This window comes from Cheilinus undulatus, linkage group 17, assembly GCF_018320785.1.
Source record: "Cheilinus undulatus linkage group 17, ASM1832078v1, whole genome shotgun sequence".
Lineage (NCBI taxonomy): Eukaryota > Metazoa > Chordata > Actinopteri > Labriformes > Labridae > Cheilinus > Cheilinus undulatus.
Window position 1 is genome coordinate 38325368 of NC_054881.1, and position 19295 is coordinate 38344662.

The following is a 19295-nucleotide window of genomic DNA, read 5'->3' on the forward strand; positions in this document are numbered from 1 at the left end:
AATGGCCCCAGTAAGCTTCCCAGAGGGACCCCAAATGCATCGGGCTTAGCACTAAAAATGTCCTTTAAATAGGCCCATAGGATAATGGTCTTTCTTTCTCTGCAAAAAGCAACATTTCCAGTGCACATTATTTCCCGCGTTCTCAGATGTTCAAATCACCAGATAGGTCAAGAAGATTACAGCATTTAAAGTCAAGCACTTACAGCACAATTGCTAACATTTCTGGTTAAACCTTCTTGATTCTCTCCTGTTGCTATGACTCTCCAAAGCAGAAGTGGAGGCTGTATAATGTGCTTGGTTGGGATTGGATGACTGCATTAGGCATGCAACATAAAGGCTGAATTTTTTATCTTAACCAAGTGTAATAGTACAGGAGACCACAGATGGAAGCACGGTTTCAGCTGATTTTTACCATTATCATCATCTGAATGCAAACACAAGAGGAATCAGATTATACAGAGACCACACAACTAAACATTTCACTGTGCTAATTCTACAGACATGAGATCTTGTGATCAGATGTGACTTTAGAAGAAAAATAATGGAGAACAGTCACGATGTCTGTTTACTGAGATGTTTGGCTGCAAACCACAAAGATGGAGAGAGGAATAAGGTGGATATAAGGCTGAGAGGGTGCAGTTGTGTTTATTTCACTGTGAGTTAGAAAAGTATGCAACATCTGATTGGAGATACTTTTCAGTCTGCTCGCCTCTCTTTCCACTTAGGCTATGGCTCGAAATGTTAGTCAACTACTTTTTTTCCCTCAAGGAAGATGAGACTGAGACCATTGAAAATTAATCTTTGAGGATAGAAAGCAAAAAAAAATGCCTTTGCTAGGAGTTTACTTTGTCTTCGTCAGGGTAATCTCACTTTCTAGTGTTGTATACCTCTGTATAAACATCTTGTTCAGTGAATAAGATGCATATGTCTATTTTATTCAGCTGTATCAATACATATTTAGTTAAGCATATGGTTGTCTGACCTTTCCTGTATAAAATCAATCCTTAATTTTTCATATATATTTCGTTTTAAATATGAATATATACAACACTGCAGTCAAGATCAGTGAAATACTTGTATTGATGCCACACCTGAGGATTATGTGGACAAAAAGTTGTTTATGACAAGCCTTTAATCAGGCCATACACCTTGATATTGATGGAGAAAATGCACCTGAAACTACACTATATTGCCAAAAGTATTAACTTACCCATCCAAATAATTGAAATCAGGTGTTCCAAACACCTCCATGGCCACAGGTGTATAAAATCAAACACCTAGGCATGCAGACTGTTCCTACAAACATTTGTGAAAGAATGGGTCACTCTCAAGAGCTCAGTGAATTCCAGCGTGGTACTGTGATAGGATGCCACTGACAGTTGACAGGTGGCATTATAACAAAGTGGAAGTGATTGGGAACAACAGCAACTCAGCCATGAAGTGATAGGCCACGTAAAATGACGGAGCAGGGTCAGCAGATGTTGAGATGCATAGTGTGCAGAGGTCGCCAACTTTCTTGTGAAAAAGCCTTCCCAGAAGAGTTGAAGCTGTTATAGCTGCAAAGAGTGGACAGACATCATATTAAACCCTATGGATTAAGAATGGGATGTCACTTACTATTTCATTTAATGATGTTCATCTTTAGTTCATGCAGGACACAGTCATACGCCTTGCCGCGATCAGCTGGTGGCCGCCTGATTCCAATTAAGTCCTACCAGCTCTCTCGGTCAATCACAGCTCTTTCTCTCAACACAGTGGAGTACTGAAATTTGACGGACTTCTCAATAATCCATGCTTGCATTAATGCTGATCCACCACACTGCTGCTTCTAGCAAAGCTTAACCTCCTCCACCCCAGCCTCCTCGTTTATAGCATAAAACTTGTTACACCCTAATTTTCAAATTCATGCTACTATGGACTGATTGCTTCTGATCTAATTTCATTATATTCAGCACTTACTGTCATAAGTGTATTTATTCATATGGGGGTTACTAGCCTTGCACTCCCTGGAAAGCAAAAGCATGCTGCTTGGTTAAGAAGGAGCATCTTTTTAGCAGAGCCCTCACCGCCAGCTGTATGGCAATTTTGCAATAAAATGGTTAAATATACGACGAGAGTGCTCTTGAATAGAATTATGTTTTCACAGCTAATCCAAAACTTCTTCATGCTGATGACTCTCCATTTCCACAACTGAATTAGGGACACCGTATAATTCTTGGTATAGCTCCCCTTTAGGTGCCCTCCTCACCCTCTCACATCAGTCAGAATACTTAAAAAAACCTCGTGTAGGTGTTAAGGGCTTTTAATCTGTGTTGAGAAGAGTTCTTGAGTGTTAATTTCACTGTTTTGAAAAAGACTCGTGCCTCATTTGAGTTGCAGATCATCCTGCATAAAGCCCTCTCAGTAGCATTAATTACAATCTGAAAATTGTTGTAATTATCTTTATTTTAAAAGCTGGAACAAACACCTTCTCCCACAAATCTGCACCCAGCGATCCTTCCTGAGCTCTCTCTCTCTCTCTGTTCATGAGAAATGCAGGTTGTAACTGTCACTAACAGCCTCAGCTGGAACTTGTAATTTCCGCCAGCGCATCATGTCAGATTTAACAAGTAGTGTCATTAGTTGATGCTGGTATGCAAGCTTTGAGGCCCGTCCTGGTGTGAAGCTTAAAAACCGTGTCTTTAATCACATCTATAACTCTGAAAGCATGCAGATATCACACCCTTAAGCTCCAGTAGGCTGCCACTTAGTTTCCATGGTGACAGTTGAGGGGAAAAAAGCCTGAGTGCTGGTTGTGAGGCCGAGTGCTTGACATTTACACAACAGGAGTGATACAACAGGGCAATTTAGGAAAGCGGCTGAAATTACAATACACACAGTTTTACACACTCTAAACAGAGCGGACTGTAGGAATGCGCCAAAAATGAAGAGTTTTCAGATTATCATCAGTTCAGGAATTTCAGGCAAAGAAGTACCACACAGTGAGAGTTCAGTTCTATTTTTAGCTTCAGTGAAGGCATGAAGGCTTCGATGCAGCGATAGAAAACTCCTGCAGAAAGAAGGAATCCAGTCTGTGAGGAGAGACACTCGAGATTGACTGGGAGAGAACATCCTGTACTCCAGAACTCACCCGGGGAGGTCACTGGATGAAACAATTGCATGCTATTCATATCCAAACTGAAAGCTTCTCTTGGCAGAGATGTTTCTGCACTTCTCCCGACCGGCCTCAGCATGAGCTTTATCCATCACAACTGCATTGTGCACTGTAATGCATGTCAGCTTTCAGCCATAAACATTAAGATTAAATCATCTTATCTAAAACATTATACTCACTGGTACATGTTTGAATCAAAGTTCAGTCTTTGCCATAATCACGACCAAGCCATATGAGTGCCTTAACCAAACCATACATTTACATCATCAACAGAATGTAGCGAAGCCCTCAAGAGAGTTTGGGAATTCATCTCGAGCCTTATGATCCACACCTTACATGTTTATTCAAATCACGACTTGCATCCTCCAAATTTAGTGATCTTCTTTAGCTGCAAGATTTCCAGTCTCATCCTCTGCTGTGCAATAACCTACTCTGTCCTGAATCAGCACTGTGCTCTCGCTGTCAACCCTCCTCCACCCTAGCATCCTCTTGTAGGCTCTGATGGGGTTTAAATATCATCGGCGTAAGTTCACACAAGACACGGGAGTCATATGCCAGCTGATCCTAACTATCTCCTCCCAGCTCCCTTGGCCAATCACAGCTTTTTCTCATCACTATCACAGCTGCTGGCAAGGCTTAACCTCCTCCACCCCAGCCTCCTCCTTTATAGCATGAAGCTTGTTGCACCATCTTTTTCAGATTCATGCTACTATGCATTATTTGTTTTTGAGCTAACTTCATTGTGTTTAATACTTACTGTCATAAATCTATCTATCGTTATAGGGGTTTGTATCAATGTGCTCCCTGGGAAACCAAAGCATGCTGCTTGGCTAACCCAGGGAGCATTGACAGAATGTAACAAAGTCTGCAAGTAAGTTAAGGAAGTCTTCTCGAGCCTAACAATCCACACCTGACATACATTTTAATCCAATTACATGACTCGCATCAAATTCAGAGGTTTACTTAAGCTGCAAGATTTCTGGTCTCTTCCAGAAACTGGAAACTGTGCTCTCGCTTTCAACCCTCCTCCACCCCAGCATCCTTCTGTAGGCTCTGATGGGGGATCTAATATGTTGTCTCTTCACTCCTCAAGTTCTAAATGTAAAAAAAATCTGGAAGGTGTGATGAATTTGGAGCTTTAGGCCAAACATGTTATGTTGTAGAAATCAATTCTTGAACAATTACAACATGTGGTGACTGAAATGTTTATTAATGTTGGCATGTTTTTATGCAAGCTTTATTTTGAAAGTCCTAAAAGATGTTTCAAATTCACCTGTAGCACTTTACATAGAAAACCAATATAAGAGATAAAAATATGTTTTGACATTTTAGAGCAGTGACTGAGCTGCTGCTTTTCATGGGTGACAAGAATGTGTTGAACTACTCCTTTAACAGCATCATTTGCATCATTGGAAGGTGCATATGTCTTAGTTACTATTTTAAATGCACAGTATGTAAATTTGGCTCTGAACAAAAACAATATAAAAGCTCAGCTCCGTCCATCTTTGCAGCTGATTTCCTTTACTAAATCAAGAACTTTGTTGATTAAAAATGGGAGAAAAGCTGGTAGCATTTGGGGTATGTATTGCAAGCTACTTGGAAAAAAGTTCTGGAACAGGAAGCCCACTTTAAACCGCTTTTCTCCCTCATTTTGTGAAATGCATCTCCTCATTTCAAAACAAGGAGTAAACATTTGGGGCTGGTTCCATGTTCTGATGTCAGAATTAATCTTGGTTTGCAACGTGAAATATGAACGAGATACAGCAACAGAACAGCACCTCCCATGCTTCATTATGTAGCCTTTCAAGTAAAATATAACGTTTGCATGGCTGCGATTAACAAGTTGTGTCTGTCATGATGACTCTATCTTGATGGCCACAATAACAAGATAGATCCTGTGAAATGAAATGAAATGAAGACTTTTTCTAGAAATATTAAAGAAAATATAAGGACCCAAATAAATGTCATTTTTAACTGGACATTTCAGAGCAATAACATCTATATATTGTTGCATTAATGGAACATTATTTCAGGAAATCCTCTGCTGGTTAACATACCAACTGGACTTTTGAACTCTCCAGTCCTTCATCTGCTATTTGAGGCTAATAGCTCTTTGTCCCATCAAATAAGCTCTGACAGTAAATTTCTTTCTTCTCTACTTCCTTTTCATCCATAATTTATAGCCCCGAGCTCGGCTCCCAAAGATTTGACAGTGATCAGTCGTGAGGGACGACCCCGCGCCATTCTAATCAGCTGGCAACCTCCGATGGAAGCCAACGGACGGATAACAGGTAAGAGATCACACAAATAAACCACTCTACTCATCAACTCACTCCTCAATTTAAGTTCACTCAAATTAATCCTCCGAGCTCTTAGCTAACTGGGTTTTCAATTAATTTTTTTCACAATGACCATTGAGTGTGATAGTCCTTAAAATGATGCAAAAATCGTTTCCTAAAATAGCAACACAAACACAGAAAGAGTACAAGAGTGCAGTTGTTGGTGCTTGCTTCAAGCACACACACACTGAACAGACACACATTCTTCTATTGTTCTCCCTCTCCTCCTCTGGGCGATCGACCCGGCTGTAAACCCGTCTGCTTTAACGAGCTCTGCTGCTCCTTCAGTGTCCTGGAGGACGAATCAAACGCTCCCTGCAGGGATAACAGCACAACATACACACTCAACACACACAAGATATTTTTAGATTGTTTACATTTCCTCTAAGTCTTGTTCTGCCTTATTTGGAATTATATATTTAGATACCACATGGATTCTGTGTAAATTTCAACAAATAAACAACACAGATATTTGCCCACCTCCTGTTTTTTTCCTTATTGGTCACACTAAGTATAAGTATAATCTAAGTAAATACAGAAGTAAGTTTTTATTTATTAATGGGAAAAAGCCATCCAGCCTACCTGGCCCAATGTGAAGTCATTGCCCCTAAACCTAATGATTGGTTGTTCCATTCTTGGCAGCAACAACTGCAACCCAAAGTATGTGATAACTGGGAATGAGTCTCACATCACTGTGGAGGAATTTTGTCCCACTCTTTGCACAATTGTCTTAATTCAGCCACATCGGAGGGTTTTCCAGCTTTTAAAGATCATGCCACAGTATCTTAACCAGATTTAAGTCCAGATTTTGGCTAGGCCACTACAAAACATTTAGTTTTTAATCCATTCAGAGGTGGACTTGCTGGTGTGAGCTTAAGCTTGAGGTCTGAGGGCCGATTATTGTCCTCCAGGATTTTCTAGTAGAGAGCAGAATTCATGATTCCATTGATTACCGCAAGTGGTCCAGGTTCTGAAGCAGCAAAGCAGCCCCAGACCACCACACTACCACCACCGTGTTTGACTGTTGGCAGGAACTCTCCCATGATGCCATTTTTGCCCAGTGTCTTTCTTATGGTTGAATCATGAACAGTGAACTTATGGGAGCCAAGTGAGGTCTTCAGGGCTTTAGATGTTCTGGGTTCTTTTGGGACCTCCTGGATGAGTCGACCATGTGCTCTTGGATCCATTTTGGTAGGCCAACCACTGCTGGGAAGGCTCACCACTGTTACAAGTTTTCCCCATTTGTGGATAATGGTTTCCCTCCGAGGTTTGCTGGAGTCCCAGAGCATTAGAAATGTCTTTGTTACCCTTTCCAGACTATAAGATGTCAGTCCTGTATGAGTCATCAGTGCCCTCTTGGAGTCATTTTGGTAGGCTGGCCTCTCCTGGGAAGGTCCACCACTGTTCCAAGTTTTCCCTATTTGTGGATAATGTTTTCACCATGGTTTGCTGGAGTTCCAAAGCCTTCACAATCTCTTTGTAACCCTTTCCAGACTGATAGATGTCAATTCTGGATGAGTTGTCCATTTGCTCTTGGATCCATTTTGGTTGGCCAACCACTGCTAGGAAGGTTCACCACTGTTACAAGTTTTCCCCATTTGTGGATAACGTTTTCACCGTGGTTTGCTGGAGTCTCATAACCTCAGAAATATCTTTGTTACCCTTTTAAGATTATAAGATGTCATCCTGTATGAGTCATCATTACCCTCTTGGAGTCATTTTAGTAGGCCGACCTCTCCTGAAAAGGTCCACCACTGTTCCAAGTTTTCCCAATTTGTGGATAATGACTCTCAGCATGGTTGGCTGGAGTCTCAAAGCCTTAGAGTGACTTTGTACCCCTTCCAGACCGATGGATGCCAGAGACTTTGTTTCTCATCTGTTCTTGAATTTCTTTAGATGTTGCTATTATGTCAGACAGTTTCTATTTGAGGGATTTGTAGATTCAGCAGGTCTGGCAGTAGTCAGGCCTTTGTGTGGATAGTCAAATTGAATCCAGGTCACCTGCAAAATGTAGTTGATCACAGTTGAGTCCTGATTCAACAAGGGTGGGGGGGTGGGGGGGCGACTTTTTTCATGTAGGGCCAGGTGGGTTTGGCTGGCCTTTTCCCTTCATAAATGAAATCATCATTTAAAAACTGACTTTATCTTTGTTTAATATTAACATTTATTTGATGATCTGAAACATTTCAGTGTGGCAGATATGCAAAAAAAGTAGGAAACCAGGAAAGGAAAATATTTCCTAGCACTGTATCAATTCCAACTCATTTTGTTGCAGGTTACATCCTGTACTACACGCTGGATAAGAACATGCCGATCGATGACTGGGTCATGGAGGCGATCAGCGGTGACCGGCTCACCCATCAGGTCGTGGATCTGAACCTGGACACGGTGTACTACTTCAGGATTCAAGCCAAGAACGCCAAAGGAGTCGGCCCGCTGTCTGAGCCTGTCCACTTCAGGACTGCCAAAGGTCTGTCAGAATAAAAATAAGAGAGGTGATGGAGGTTAGAGAGCCCTGTAGATGAATTCCTTTGGTTTATATTTAATAACTCTCGTTGCTCTTTCAGTGGAACATCCTGACAAGATGGCCAATGATCAAGGTAGGATTTTTTAATCTCTTAATGTGTCTGTTTGATTCATCCTCATGTCATCTTCTGATTTCAGGTCATTCATCAGACAACTTTAATCAAAGTCATCATTAATGAAATCAGATTTATATCTCCTACAGTTTCCCTTACATGTGACAGATGGCTCTCAAAGTTAGGCCGGTATAACAGACACTTATCAGTCAAATATTGTTTTATTTTTTACAGATAAAACAAGTAAGTCTGAATATACGGGTAAAATCAGGAGCTTAAAGTGAAAGTGATACATTTAAATGTTGACGAAGTGAGCTTAAAGTCATATTTTTCTGTTCTGTTAATTAAAAAGTGCATCTGCTTTTCAAGGTGGTTGTTGCATTGATGCTAAAACCCCTAAAATGACCTAAACATTGACTGTATGAGACTCATTTAAACACTTTTATCTGAATCCTTGCATCTTGAAACTAACTATAAAATCAATGCTGAACTAAGAGCATCCTTTGTATGTAAGCAATTTAGAGTGATTTAAAAAAAAACACATGGCATTGACAGAAGACATCAAATTATGAATTTATATACTAAAGACATGAGAGAACAGACTTAATCTTAATTATTCTTCCATGCTCTACTGATGAATCACATACCACCTGACCCTTAGTTGCCAGCATCCGCACCACCACCTTTAACAAGACCCAGACTCTGGGTAGAGATCACACTGATACTGCCTACCCTACCTTAATGGCCCCCACAAACATAATGTTGCTCTTCTTGGTTCCAACAATACACATGAAAAGGGAACAGAGGAACAACGGTGGGTTGCTCGCTCCAGGTGGGGAGAAGAAGAAGTGAAGAAGTTCAAGTACCTTGGGGTTTTGTTCACGAGTGAGGGTAGAGGGGACCGCAAGATTGACAGGCGCATCAGTGCAGCATCTGCAGTGCTCCAAACGCACCATCATGGTGAAGAGGGAACTGAGTCGGAAGACAAAACTCTCAATTTACTGGTCGATCCTCATCCCAACCCTCATTTATGGTCATGAACTCTGGATAATGACAGAAAGAACAAAATCGTGGGTTCAAGCGATCTAAATGAGTTTCCTCAGGAGGGTGTCTGGGCGCAGCCTTAGAGATAGGACGAGGAGCACCAACATTTGGAAGGAACTCGAACTAGAGCGCCTCTTCTTTCGCGTTGAAAGGAGCCGGTTGGGGTGGTTCAGGCATCCGATCAGAATGCTTCCTGGTAGCTTCCCAATGGAGGTCTTCCAGACATGTCCAACTGGAAGGGGACCCCGGGTTAGACCCAGAACTCACTGGAGGAATTATACATCTCATCTGGCCTGGGAACACATCGGAATCCCCCAGGAGAAGCTGGAAAATGTTGCTGGGGAGAGAGATGCCTGGGTTGACCTGCTTGGACTGCTGTCACCACGACCTGACTCTGGATAAGCGGAAGAAAATGGATGGATGGGAACAAAGGAGAGGATGGAGAAATACACAGAACAGTCTGAAGCAGAGCCACACAGAGGCACCCTAATTGGGGTGAGTATTTACTGGATTGGGCTGTTGATGAATTAAAATTTAGGATAAAAAGAGAAATATAATTGGAACTGTGGTAATATATTATCAAAAGTAGCAGTTTAGCATACATGTATTCACATGACTGGTGCATTAATCCACAGGGGAGCTCATTTGTGAGGGCATGTCAGCCAGAAATGAAGGAGAACCTCTGACATATGTTATTTTACAGTCTAAGTGATGTAGTGTATATGTGGAGCAGAATGGCATTAACGGGTCCAGTACACAAAGTTAGTTTTGCACTATCTAAAAGCATGCTGCAGAAAGCTTTACAAAGAGCAAGATGACAGGCATTTGATCTGTGGCCCAAGTTTGAAGTCCATGTTCTGCAGAATAGAAACATTCTGCAGTTACACCAGCTCTCGCTAAAGTGAATTGAAGCTGACGAGTTTGAATATTTGATTCAAACATTCTGCAAGATCAGCGGGATAAAAGATGACTGGAAGAAAAGGAGGAGGTTTGAAAGAAGAAAGAAGGAAAAGAAAAGCAGAGAGTGATTAGTCTGATCTGATTGGCTGACACCTCAAAGAAAAGCGGACGAGATTGAAATGTAAAAGCAGGAGGGGTTGATTCTTCATTTTCTTCTGAGTTTACCTCTCACTTTAGGAAAAGAAATCAGCTAATCAAGCTGAAGGAAAGGGAAGGAGAGTCGATAATAGTATGACAAAAGCTTCTCTGAGAGAGGTAAGAAAGAAAGAGGGAGATAATTTAGACACATGAGAAGCGATGGGACGGGACAGTTCAGTATTCAGGTTTGTCACATTACCTAATATGGGATTTTCAGTGTGTTGGTTGAAGCACATACCGAATGCATGACCGTGACCACAGAGCCGTTCCATAAACTGTTCCAGGTTTAAAGAACTGGGCCAAGGTCCCCTCCTGCTGAATGCGAGGTTAGACACACTCCCTCATGTATTTTGGGGTAATAAACAAGGTGTATATGGCATTCAAAGCCTATTTGTTCACCTCTTTCAACAAATGCATTCTGGGAATTTTCACAGCGGCTGGACTGGAGTGCAGCGAAGCGTTGCAGACGTTTGGACACTGAAGCAGAGAGACTGGGCTCTGGTGTCAGGGTGTTAAATGGTGTTGTTTGTCACTGACAGACATATGTGGATGTCTGTGCACACCGCACTCCTCTCCATATAAATCAAAGGTGTCGTCGACGAAGCGGGGAGATTGATGTGGAGCCATCAGACTGTGGACGTTCCACTGTAAATACACACCAATACACACTTACGCACACTGCTTAATGCACACACAGACATAGACCGGCCAAAAGAGGAATACTGTGGTAGGGTGATATGGACCAAAAATCATATCTCCAGATTTTCTACATGAATAGAAATGCATAAAATATAACAGCAATTCCAAAAAAGTTGGGGTGCTGATGTTGAAATTGAGACATTTTACCATTTCATAAAAAATACTGCTTCATTTTGAATTTGGCAGCAATTCATCTCAAAAAAGTAGGGACAGGGAGAAGTGGTATAAATCAAAATCAGTTGGAGGAGCATTACGCAACTAATAGGGTTAATTGGCAACAGGTCAGCAACATGACTGGGTATAAAAATAGCATTTTAGAGAGGCAGAGTCTCTCAGAAGTAAAAATGGGCAGAAGTTAAGCAATTCAGCAAAAGTAACAATTGTGGAACAGTTGAGAAAAAAATGTTCCTCAACATGAAATAGTGATGATTTTGAAAACCCTGCCATCTACAGTCCATAATATCATCACTAGATTTAAAGAATCTGGAGAAATCTCTGTGAGCAAGGGACAAGGCTGAGGATCAGTATTGGCTGCTGGTGATCTTGGGGCCCTCAGGGGCCACTGCTTTAAAAACAGGCATGATTCTGTACTGGAAATCACTGCATGGGAACATCATTGTCTGTCAACACAGTTGGCCGTGCCATCCACAAATGACAGTGTAAGCTGGATAAAGCAAAGAACAAGCCATAAGTGAACAGGATCTAGAAATACCGCCATCTTCTCTGGACCAAAGCTCATTTAAAATGGGCTGAGGCTGCATGGAAAAAATGGTCAGATCACATGTCTTGTATACTAAAGAGGAGAGGGGCCATCCAGCTTGCTGTCCTGGCTCAGTTCTAAAGCCTGCATCTCTGATGGTATGGGGTTGCATTAGTGCCTATTGCATGGACAGCCTCTGGAAAGGAACTATCAGTGCTGAAAAGTAGAGAGAGGTTTTAGAGCAACATCTGCTCCCATCCAGAAGACATCTCTTTAAGGGAAGGCCTTGACTATTTCAGTAAGATGATGCTAAACCACATACCACATCCATCACAACAGCATGGCTTCACAGGAGAAGAGTCCAGGGCATCAGAAAAAATTAAAACCAGCAGTGATCAGACAAGAATGGGCCAACATTCCTCTCCCAAAACTCCAGGAACTAGTCTCTTCTCTTCCTTCAGAGAGTGTTGTTGAAAGAAGAGGGGATGCTACATGATGATAAACATGACCCTGCCCCTATTTTTGAGATGCGTTGCTGCCATCAAATTCAAAATGGGCTAATATTGTCCCATTCTTGTCTGATGTGAGATTCTAGCTGCTTCTGAGTGTCTGCAGCTCTCTAAAATGCTCCTTTTATACCCAGTCATGTTACTGATCTGTTGCAGTTAACCCAGTTAGCTGCTAAATGCTCCCCCAGCTGTTTTCATTAGAACCACTTACTTCTCCATCCTTTTCTTGCCCCGTCCCAACTTTTTTGGGATGGCTTCCTGCTTTAAAAATGAGCTTATATTTTTCATGAAATGTTAAAATGTCTCAGTTTCACCATCTGATATGCTGTTTTTGTCTACTGTGAATTAAATATGGGTTTATGAGATCTGACAATCATTGCTTTCTTTTCTTGTTTATATTTTAAACAGCGCCCTAACTTTTTTGGAATTGATGTTGTAAATCAAACAAATATTCTGATGTCTTCTCTTTCATAGTCAAAACTTCAACTAGATCATCCTCTGATTAATCAGCATATTGTTTTTGGATGTTCTTGAAAACCAGCATCTTCTCGCCGTATATCTCATTTGAAATATATCTACATGTCTTAAGACAGGATACGTTTCCCAGCCCTGTTGTGTATATTCAGACTCTTACAGCTTTAATCAGAGTGTTTTTCTGGCTCCTGTCCTGTGATGAGACTCCAGCTCAGAGTTTTAAATTGAAGCAGAATAATGTATGGTGTCTGACTTTAAATGAATTGGTGATGTGGGGATGTTTCTTAATGGGAGTGACAGTACAGAGGTTTTTAAAAGTCTTTCTCATCACTCTCCAGTCTCAGTGCTCTCGTCTCTGTGATCAGCTACTTCAGAATTCCTCTTAAACTTCCTCCTATGACGCTCGCTGCTTCGGAAAAATAACATGATAAATTTACCTGCTGCAAACCTTTTAGAAACCCTAGTTTGTGCAGTAACAGAGTTTGAATAGATAAGACAGTTTTATAAAAGGGATCAGGAATAGTTCTACCACAGCAGGGGCCGGATTCTGAACTTGGGTCTAACCTGAAGTTCAAACAGGGTCGATATTTAACCATAAAATGTCAGCAGAAATTAATTATGGCACTGATGAGAAATGATTTTGCGATTAAAGGATGAGCATGATATGTTAAAAACTCCAAATTTGAGATAAAAAGGAAAAATTTTTAAGTTTAAAAGGTGAAAACATGACATTTAAAGTCAAAATAATGTTCTTAAAAGGCAAAATATGAGATAGAATACTGAAATCATGAATTTTAAAAGTCAAAAACTGAGATAAAATTCAAATATCATAATTTTTAACAGTCACAATATGAGGTAAACATTGAAATTATGAGTTCCAAATGTAAAAATATCAAATACGATTAGAAATCATGATATTTTAAGGTAAAAAAAAAAATGACATAAAGTCATAGTTAGGAGTTGAAAAAGGTCAAAACATGAAATAAAAGTCAAAATCATGATTTTAAAAGGTAAAAAACTGAGATAAAATACAAAATCATGAGATTTAAAGGTAACAAGATGAGATAAAAGTCAAAGTTAGGAGTTGAAAAAGAGAAAAAGATGAGATAAAAGTCAAAACCATTACTTTAAAAGGTCAAAATAGGATTTAGAATTTAAAATTATTCATCTCAAAGGTCAGAATATGAGATAAAACTCAAAATCATGACTTTTAAAGGTGATAGCCGGGGCAGAAGAAGAATAATAAACAAAATGGCCAAAGCGAATATCAATAGTGTGGATGCTCAGCATCCCCACTAAGTAGTGCCAAACACAGGGGCTTTATGGGGGAAATATAGAACACTAGCATTCTAGATATAGCGCTTAATGGTACCATTAAACCTGATCAATTTCATGGAGTAACTATAAACTATACCTGTCTAATACGCTGTAGCTTCACCAAGAGCATCCTGTTTTAAGGGGCAATGCTGAAATCTCTGGAGGCTAATGCCACTACTATGGCCAGGTACCTCAACTTCAAAAATACCGAAATATCCCTTTAGATTCAACATTTCTCTTTGCACTTGAATTTAAGATTATAAATGTTGGCATGATAGGTTTTCTTTCATGAAATTATAGGTAAACTGCTGAACTGAAAGTGACTTTTTGTAACAATGTGACTCTTTGGCACGATAATGAAAGTAGGAAGTCCCTCTTTGCACTAAAGGTGCCCATGCCTGCCCTGGATCGATGATTATATAAATAAATGGATAACCCAAGAATATGCCAGCACAGAGGCAGAATAACCAAGCAAACAAGGCACCCAAACCTCCTTCCTGTAACACTGGATTTTTGGTTGTTTTGTGAGAAAAGACAGCAGGTCTTTCTTTTTCTTGTCTCATTTCCATTGCTGTATTAAGTAGTCATGTAGCTCCAGAGTAAAACTGAATGTCAAACCCACGCTGCCATGTTTAAATCCTGCCTTGTCCATAATAGCTGTAGCTGTGTGATAGTGCAGAGGCCTGCTAGCATACAGTGGGCACCAATCCATGTATCAAAGCTGTGTAAGTATCCTGACAGGTGGATAAAATGAGAGGATTTACACTAAATGGACTCTGGGGAGAGAGAACTACACACTCTTAGCACATGTGTGGGCCATGTTTGTGCCGACTTAACAGAGTAATTTATTTTCTAACAAGGAAGCAATCTTTCTGTTAGATCCCACTATTCCACCTCCAGAATAACCTCCTGCTTCTACCTCCTTTCTTCACCATTGTTTCTTTCCTCTATTTCGCTCTTTTTTCTGTCCTGATGTTCTCGGTTTTCTCCATACTGCAGGTCGAGGAGGAGACCACGCCTACTGGCCGCCTGACACCAACCTGATCGACAGGAGCATCAACGGTAACTCTCACACTCATTGTTCTTCTGCATGGCTGAAGCTGTCAAAAATTACTTTTTGGGTCATTATTGGGCTTGAGATAATAATGAGACCGGCTCTCCTGGGAGCTCTTTCTCTGAGATATTCTGCAGCATCATCAGATTATCACACAGACTCAGTGGTTGTCTTTGATCACTCAGCTCAGTCATGTCTAAACTTATTTTAATGACCCGCTGCGTCCTGACGGGGAGCTGCAGCTCGCTGATTTACACTCTCGCTCTCGTCGCTTCTTGTTTTATTTTCGCTGCTGGCACGGGAAATTAATTAGATTCACTATCTCACCATCAATCAGGGTGTTTTTTTTATAACTCTACAAAGTCATCTTCTTTATGAGAAACAGGATTAAGAGAGTGTCCACATAAATCTTCTGCTTGTAGTTTTTAATTCAATGACAAAAACAACAACATAATGGATAATTATTGAAGGCATCACACTGACAGAGGAAACACGAGCCTTTGGGTTTTAATCATGAGTAAATAGGAGCAGAGCAAAATCAAGACTCTAGGGATTATTGTCCTATTATTATGGCATTATACTTGTTTATTTACAGGGAATATGAAGGAGCTTACATTGTTAGTTTTTTTATAATTCTCTTTATTTATTATTCATGCTTATATTTAAAGTTTATTTCTGCTTAAAAGCCTGCAAGACGACTATAATAATCAGTGCAGCATCAGCAGTATTACTGGCATTTTACTGGACTGTTAGAGTAAAAAGGGAGCTAAGCATGCAGACAAAGCCAGTAGGTCTACATTCCTACCTTCACCTGTGACAGGGGTGTCCTAACTTTTTTCACTGAGGGCCACATACAGAAATATATAAGGATGGGGATGCTTTAAAATCCACAAAGTTAGGTATATAAAAGCTTGTAAAACCAATAAAATGTAGGTTAAGATACACTATATTGCCAAAAGTATTCACTCACCCATCCAAATAGTTGAAATCAGGTGTTCCAATCACTTCCATGGCCACAGGTGTATAAAATCAGGCACCTAGGCATGCAGACTGTTTCTACAAACATTTGTGAAAGAATGGCTCGCTCTCAGGAGCTCAGTGAATTCCAGCGTGGTACTGTGATAGGATGCCACCTGTGCAACAAGTCCAGTGGTGAAATTTCCTCACTCCTAAATATTCCACAGTCAACTGTCAGTGGTATTATAACAAAGTGGAAGCGATTGGGAACCACAGCACCTCAGCCATCGAGTGGTAGGCCACATAAAATGAGGGAGCGGGGTCAGCGGATGCTGAGCCGCATAGTGCGCAGAGGTCGCCAACTTTCTGCAGAGTCAATGGCTTCAGACCTCCAAACTTGACAAAAAAATTTTACTTATGAAAAATTACTCATGAATTTGTCTCTGTGTGGACAGGGCTTCAATTAATGGTATATGCTCAATTTAAGGGCTGACAAGGCAAACAGACAATAATTTCCAGGTTTTTAGGGAAGCCAATCAGATTTCAGGGGGCCCAGTTTGGCCCTACCACTGGCTGTGCCTCTGGATTATTATTGGTAGTGCTTTTTGCTGCTGTAACCCTTCAGCGAATTAGAAAACAAGATTTTTTTCTTTTTTTGTTGCCAATATGTCTCCCATGTAGTGTTGTCTCAACCTTATCTCAGCTATTTACACAAACTAAACGTGAACTCCTCAACCTTGTAAATACTGTTGACATAAGTCATCATTTTGTACATGCACTCCTTCACTGACAGAATCAGCACTTGGGGCATCCAAAGAGAGCCCTTCTGCACCCAAGGGTTCCATATCTTTCACCACAGGGCTGTACTTACAGCAGCACAACTGAGGGAGAGAGTATGGATAAAATTAAGTGCATAAACTAATGGTTAAAAAAATCTGAATATACATGCATTATTGACAAAATGTACTAAAGTTAAAAATAGAAGTATGTGTCTTACTGGCCCTGATGGCCCACCACTTTGAGAAATCTTCATGCCAGCAGAAAGAAAAAATCAAGGCTGTTGTAAGGAGCTGGCTTCCTTCTCTTAAAGCAGATATGTTTTTATGTTGAACTGTTCGAGTGGTGCCAAACTCTCACCACCGCCGTACTTTATCTGGAGATCAAGAATAGACAATAAGGAAACTTGTACGTTAAGTTTAGCTTGCTAAGATGCTCTGGCAGGAGCAGAAACCGTGTTGGATGACCTGTAAACGCTGAAGCCTCCAGAGCTGCTTTCTGCTGCAGAGAGTCAGAGGTGAATCTTCTCTCCTGGTGATTTTTCGTGCGAGAGGAAGCTCAGCGACATAAAGGACGACAGCATGTTAAAGATGAAATATGGCGCGGCTGATGAACGAGGCATCGCCCTCGCCGACCCGCCATAAAGCCGGAGGGGGGCGAAGGTCAGAGAGGACGGATTTATGAGGACCTGAAGCAGCAGCGGTAACAACACGCACGCTGCTCAGCCGTCCTCCACAGAGACACTGAATCACCGGCAGCTACAATCCCTGACCTCTGACCTCTGTGCAGAGCAGAGGTAACTGAACAGTTTGTCTTCAAGCAGAAATGAGACACGACAGTTATGGTTAGGAACATGATTTGTACTTACACAGCAGGGTCCTAGAGAGTCACCTTTACTGTGCCACATTACAGAGGCAGCACATGTTTGCTTTTGTAGAGTTAATACCGCTATCATGTGTCAGCTAGAGGGTATAAATACTGTAAACATAGAGCTGCAGTCTCATCATTGTCTGGCAAGAGTATTTTTTCAAATAAAAGTACCGTTTCTCCAGCTAAAACTTACTGAAGTAGAAGTAAAAGTACTGATTTCAAAATGGCCTCAAAGAAGTACAAGCACATGAAAACAGTTCTCAGTTACAGGAATTTGAGTAAATGTAATTGTTTACGTTCCACCTCTGGATAACAGCCTAAAGAAGCCAGTCTAGAAGCCTAATTAAGAACAAATAATGCTCAGCATCATTTCATGCAGGATACGGTGCTCATACACCCAGCTGTGATCAGCTGATGGCCAGCTGAACCGAATCATCACCTCCCAGCTCCCACAGCCAATCACAGCTCTTTCTCTCAACACAGTGGTGTATTTAAATATGACATACTTCTCACTAATCCTTGCATGCATCAATGATGATGCACCACACTGCTGCTGCTGGCAAAGCTTAACCTCCTCAACCCCAGCCACCTCCTTTTAAGCCTGTTGCACCCTCATATTCAGATTCATGCTACTGTGGATTAATTGCTTTTGATCTAACTTTATTGTATTAAAATATGCAGTCATAGATGTATCTGTCCATATAGGAGTTTCTCACTTTGCACTCCCTAGAAAGTCATGCTGCTTGGCTAACCCAAGGAGCATCTTTTTAGCAGAGCCTTCTCTGCCAAATAAAACTGTAAATTCATTTTGTAACAAAATGATAAAATGTATGATTGCTAAAGTTGCTACAATTGCTGGTTATTTAAAGCAATTTTCCCTTCCTTGATTCTCTTCTTTTACAATGACTCTCCAAAGAAGAAATGGAGGCTGTATTATGTGTGTGGCTGGGATTGTATGGCTGCTTTAGGCATGTAATGTACAGGTGGTTTTCAAATCTTAACCAAATTTAATAACATGGAAGACCACAGATGAAAGCACAGTTTTAGCTGCTAATGCTACTGCTGGCAAAGCTTCACCTCCTCCACCCCAGCCTCCTCCTTTATGGTATAAAGCTTGTTACACACTAATATTAAGATTCTTGCTTTTAAGTATGTTTTATGCTTTACCCCCTTACAAGGGTTAAGTATGTTTTAATGCTTTAACCCCAAGTAAAACTGGAGACACATTTTGCAGCAAAATGGTGAAATGTATGAGGAGTGTTCCTGACTGAAACAAATTTACCCAAAGAGGGTTAACATTGAAAATTACCTAGCCAAAAAAGGGCTTTCACACATCAATTAATGCTGTTTTTATAGTTCACCATGCTTGCTAAATAGTCATTTAAGGGGAATCTGGGGATCAGAATGAGGCAAATAAGAACAAAAACATCAAAAGTATTTCACACAGCGATGAAATAAAGTTTTACATCCTGTCAGAAATCTTTGCACATTGCTGTTTAAAGCCGACCTGACTCTGTTTGTTTCTCCACTGAAGGTTTTCAGAGTTCATTTAAGGAGGATTTATAGTTAGAAAGCTCTCCTCCCTGAGTCTGATGGGAGACAAATTGAACATGATCAGATTAAAATATGCCCATTGTTCTGTCTGACAGGCAGCTGTTTGAGATGTTCGCATTAAACCCTGATGATGTGTTTCCCTCCTCAGAGGAGCAGGATGTTTTTGTTGT

At 40.8% G+C, this 19295-nt stretch overlaps 1 protein-coding gene across 1 annotated transcript in view; it reads left to right on the forward strand.

The window, feature by feature from the left end:
- The window catches only part of dcc (DCC netrin 1 receptor), a 326580-nt gene that overhangs the window by 235054 nt on the left and 72231 nt on the right, over positions 1-19295 (forward strand). Inside the window, exons 19-22 of the mRNA XM_041810331.1 lie at positions 5338-5445; positions 7769-7963; positions 8061-8093; positions 14913-14975. Coding sequence (XP_041666265.1) covers positions 5338-5445; positions 7769-7963; positions 8061-8093; positions 14913-14975 — 399 coding nt within the window. The remainder of the gene's footprint in view (positions 1-5337; positions 5446-7768; positions 7964-8060; positions 8094-14912; positions 14976-19295) is intronic.